Here is a 4552-nt window from a genome sequence, read left to right as displayed (position 1 = left end):
TTCATGAAAGTTAAGTCTTGGTCTGCAAATATAACCCAAAATACTTCTTCTCTTCTTACAATGTCAAAATAAAACCGTGAATTACCCGGAATGGCCTTGAGACAAAATTATTCTGATTACTCACTGACTGTAATTCCCCTCTATAGGTTGTAATTCCTCTTCCTAACTTACACTATTCATTGATTAATGTACTGGCACTTTCTCTCTTTCTAAAAGTCGGTTAGGGGTACTTTGGTTGCCTTGATAACGCACAACAATGAATCCGTAGGCTCAATCACTCCCAGTTTGGGCGTCAAGTATTGGAATAAATAGGAGCGCTCTCTCTCTCTCTCTCTCTCTCTCTCTCTCTCTCTCTCTCTCTTGTGGAGAATGAACGGAGTTTTCTGCAATTCTGTGGTTGTGTGTGTGATGAGACTATGTGGATGATCGTTTTTCTCCCGAGGGACTGGTTTTCCGTCCACTCTTTGGCTCAGTTGCAGTTGAACTAACTCTTGCCCTTCTTGTAAAGTTCCTTGATCAGCAGCTTTGTTTGTAGCAGTCATGACCATTAAGAGTCCTGACCTGATGGCCGTGTTTGTAGCCCTTATGCCTTTCCATCAAGTGTCTATGGTTTAACGTAGAAGAGTGGTGCTATGGCCTTTCAACCGAGAGTTCGTGGATATTTGCTTGGGTGTTTTAGCCCATGCCTCTTATTAAAGAATCATAGAGTTAATTTTTCAATGTGATACTGTAATTTATTTCCTTTGAAACCGTAATTTTGACTAGATTTTTCAGCAATGAGTGATATCTTCTGTTTAGTTTAAATCACAGATGTGTATTAATTATTTATTGCAACTATAAAAGGTACAATTTATGGTTTATGAAATAATATTCATATATTTTTTTTTCCTTTTAGAAATTTTCGATCCCAATTTTCAATTATCCATGTTTGAAGCAAATTTTAAATTTTCTTTAAATTCTACTAATATAAAGAATTACCTCTTGGCCACTAAATAAGTTATTTTTTTGAATACCGTTGCTCGTTACCAGAATTACTCTCTACTCTTTGCCAATTATCAAATGAGATAAATGAATTTCCTTTACCTCAGATATCCATTAGAAATCATTAAAACTGTGTCAGGGAAAAAAAATCTGTACGAAATTCAATTCGATACTTAAATAGAGCTATCAGGAAAACGTTGTTTTTATTTAACAATGAGAAAAGTAAACTACGTAGGTGGATGAGATATTCATTATACGTGTAGTTAAGCTAATGATAGAATTTCCATGTCACAGAATTTATTTTTAGTCATGATAAGTATTGATGTCCTTTTGTTTGAGATATAAAACTTAAGAACGTTTTCAAAATGACTGTTCATATGTTTTACGGAATAAAAAACTTCAGCGAAAATTTCATGAATCATAATATGAGGATAAGAAAACTATTCTAGCACATCATAAACTTTTAAGTATTTACCCACACTTTTTTTGGTCTAAAGGTTCTATGAGCTAAATTATGCTTGCTATAATATTCAAATATAATCAAACCTACATAATTTATTAAATCAAATGGAAATTTTATCTGCTATGTATGGATGTTTATTGGCTCACATCAATACACTTTGATTTAATTACATATCTGTCGCCAAATTCGTACTAACACTTATTTAGTCGTTTTAGGCGTATAAAAAAAAAACCTCATCCCTACACACAATGCATGAACATTAATTTTTCTTATTCCTTATTATACCAAAAATTAATAAAAACACGGAAAAACTTATTTCTGAATAAAACATTGCAATAATTAGCATTTTTCTTCATCAAATTACAAATTCTGAAGCCAGTTCCTGTAACATGCTCTATTTTGTTGAAGGGATCTTTGCTTTAGTTTTAGAATTGGTCATTATTAGTGGTTGTTTCGTCCCTTTTTTTCATATTAGTATGAAGCCTTGAGATACTATTTATTCAAATCTTGCATCGGTGTCTCCTCTTCCTCCCTAATAGTATTTTGGACGTTCCGAGGTCTTTGGCTATTTGAGGCAGAAGCCGAAGAAACAAATATTACCTGATCGATATAATTCCAAGGCTGAACCTTCCCCGAGACGAAAGCGAGGAAAAATATGGCCATAATGAAGTAGATTGGCACACAAACCCAAAATACTTTTTGCCACGCCACCATTGATTGCTGGAAAAGTATCAATACACATACATTACTATATAATAAAAGCAATTCATGTGCTTTTAAAGTAATAAAAATGCTCGAGACAGACCTGGATACATTTTTCAATCAACAATTTTGCAATTCCGTAAAACAATTTAGGAGTTGAAACTGAATAAATAATTTAAACTCTACCATAGACCAGGGAAATTTGGAAAGTATATTTAGAATAGAGTTTGGCATTAATCACATCATTACATTAATGGATATGTTTTTTAATAAAATCAGTAAAATGAAGTAAGATACAAAGCAAAAATATCTCCATAATACTATGGACTTATATTAATTATTTGTAAAAGATACCTTAAAATTATTTCAAAAACGACTAAGAAAATATTGAAAGTAAATCGAATACACACTACCCACACTGTGAAAATTCTTTGTAAAGATAGTGCTCAAAATAACTTATAATTTAGACAAAAGTTTCTAATCATGCAGAAAATAGATTTTAGATTTTATTTGAGATCTTTTAGATCACATAACTGAAATATTTGTACAATAACCAAAAAAAGAAGAATAAAAACGTGAAAGTGAATTTCTTACATACTTTTATTTAAAAATTATGTTTAATATTCTTAATATTGATTGCTAGAAGCCTACTTAGAACTAATGTTTGTTGAAAATCATATGCCATCACTAAAAAAGACCAAATATTTAAAATGTTTTCAACTTACTTTGAGCAGCATTATAATGTAATGGAAATGGAGTTTTATGAATATATATATATATATATATATATATGTGTGTGTGTAGTATATATATATAATATATATATACATGTGTGTATATATACAGTATATATACATATATATATGTATATATATACACACATGTATATATATGAACATATATCACAAGCACACGTGATTTTAATTAATGTAAATATCACCCACGAAATGCATTTAATACCGAATTCTATCTTGGGAATACATATCCACTTGGAATTCATTTTATGGTAACAGCTTCTGGCCGGGTGGTGATTCGAACCACCACCTGTACGGCTTGAAACTATGCTGGCAGGGACCCTACCGACTCAGCTATCAAGAGAGACTAAAAGTTTATGACAAGTCCCCCTACATATTCCTGTCGAATTCAGGATTTTGTTCATAGACTTGAAATAGACCCATCTCCACCATGATAGCTGAATCATGAGTTTGCAACACGTGGTTATTTTAATGAACATATATCACAAGCACACGTGATTTTAATTAATGTAAATATCACCCACGAAATGCATTTAATACCGAATTCTATCTTGGGAATACATATCCACTTGGAATTCATTTTATGGTAACAGCTTCTGGCCGGGTGGTGATTCGAACCACCACCAGTACGGCTTGAAACTATGCTGGCAGGGACCCTACCGACTCAGCTATCAAGAGAGACTAAAAGTTTATGACAAGTCCCCCTACATATTCCTGTCGAATTCAGGATTCTGTTCATAGACTTGAAATAGACCCATCTCCACCATCATAGCTGAATCGAGGCTCAATACTACGCAGTACTCTAGAAGTTTTATTCCAGCTGTGACCAAGTTGTGGAATGATCTTCCTAATCGGGTGGTTGAATCAGTAGAACTTCAAAAGTTCAAAGTTGGAGCAAATGCTTTTTTGTTGACCAGGCGGACATAGTCTTTTTATAGTTTATTTATGACATATTTGTTTTTGATGTTGTTGATAGTTTATTATATGACATGTCTGTTTTGACGTTGTTTCTTATTTTAGAATGATTTATTGTTAATTTGTTCTCTTCATTTATTTATTTCCTTATTTCCTTTCCTCACTGGGCTATTTTTCCCTGTTGGAGCCCCTGGGCTTATAGCATCTTGCTTTTCCAACTAGGGTTGTAGCTTGGATAGTAATAATAATAATAATAATACAACACGTGGTTATTTTAATGAACATATATCACAAGCATACGTGATTTTAATTAATGTAAATATCACCAACGAAATGCATTTAATACCGAATTCTATCTTGGGAATACATATCCACTTGGAATTCATTTTATGGTAACAGCTTCTGCCAGCATAGTTTCAAGCCGTACAGGTGGTGGTTCGAATCACCACCCGGCCAGAAGCTGTTACCATAAAATCAATTCCAAGTGGATATGTATTCCCAAGATAGAATTCGGTATTAAATGCATTTCGTGGGTGATATTTACATTAATTAAAATCACGTGTGCTTGTGATATATGTTCATTAAAATAACCACGTGTTGCAAACTCACGATTCAGCTATCCTGGTGGAGATGGGTCTATTTCAAGTATATGAACAGAATCCTGAATTCGACTGGAATATGTAGGGGGGACTTGTCATAAACTTTTAGTCTCTCTTGATAGCTGAGTCGGTAGGGT

At 33.0% G+C, this 4552-nt stretch overlaps 1 protein-coding gene across 2 annotated transcripts in view; it reads right to left on the bottom strand.

Moving 5' to 3' along the window:
• Positions 1–1447: 1447 nt before the first annotated feature.
• Positions 1448–4552, bottom strand: part of LOC137656901 (putative inorganic phosphate cotransporter) — a 237376-nt gene continuing 234271 nt past the window's right edge. For both annotated transcript variants that reach the window (XM_068391285.1, XM_068391284.1), the window contains exon 13: positions 1448–2164. In XM_068391285.1, the coding sequence (XP_068247386.1) occupies positions 1937–2164 (228 nt within the window). In that variant the 3' untranslated portion in view covers positions 1448–1936. The remainder of the gene's footprint in view (positions 2165–4552) is intronic.

The sequence above is a fragment of the Palaemon carinicauda genome, chromosome 17 (genome assembly GCF_036898095.1).
Source record: "Palaemon carinicauda isolate YSFRI2023 chromosome 17, ASM3689809v2, whole genome shotgun sequence".
Classification (NCBI taxonomy): Eukaryota; Metazoa; Arthropoda; class Malacostraca; order Decapoda; family Palaemonidae; genus Palaemon; species Palaemon carinicauda.
This window is presented reverse-complemented; position numbering and strand designations above follow the sequence as displayed.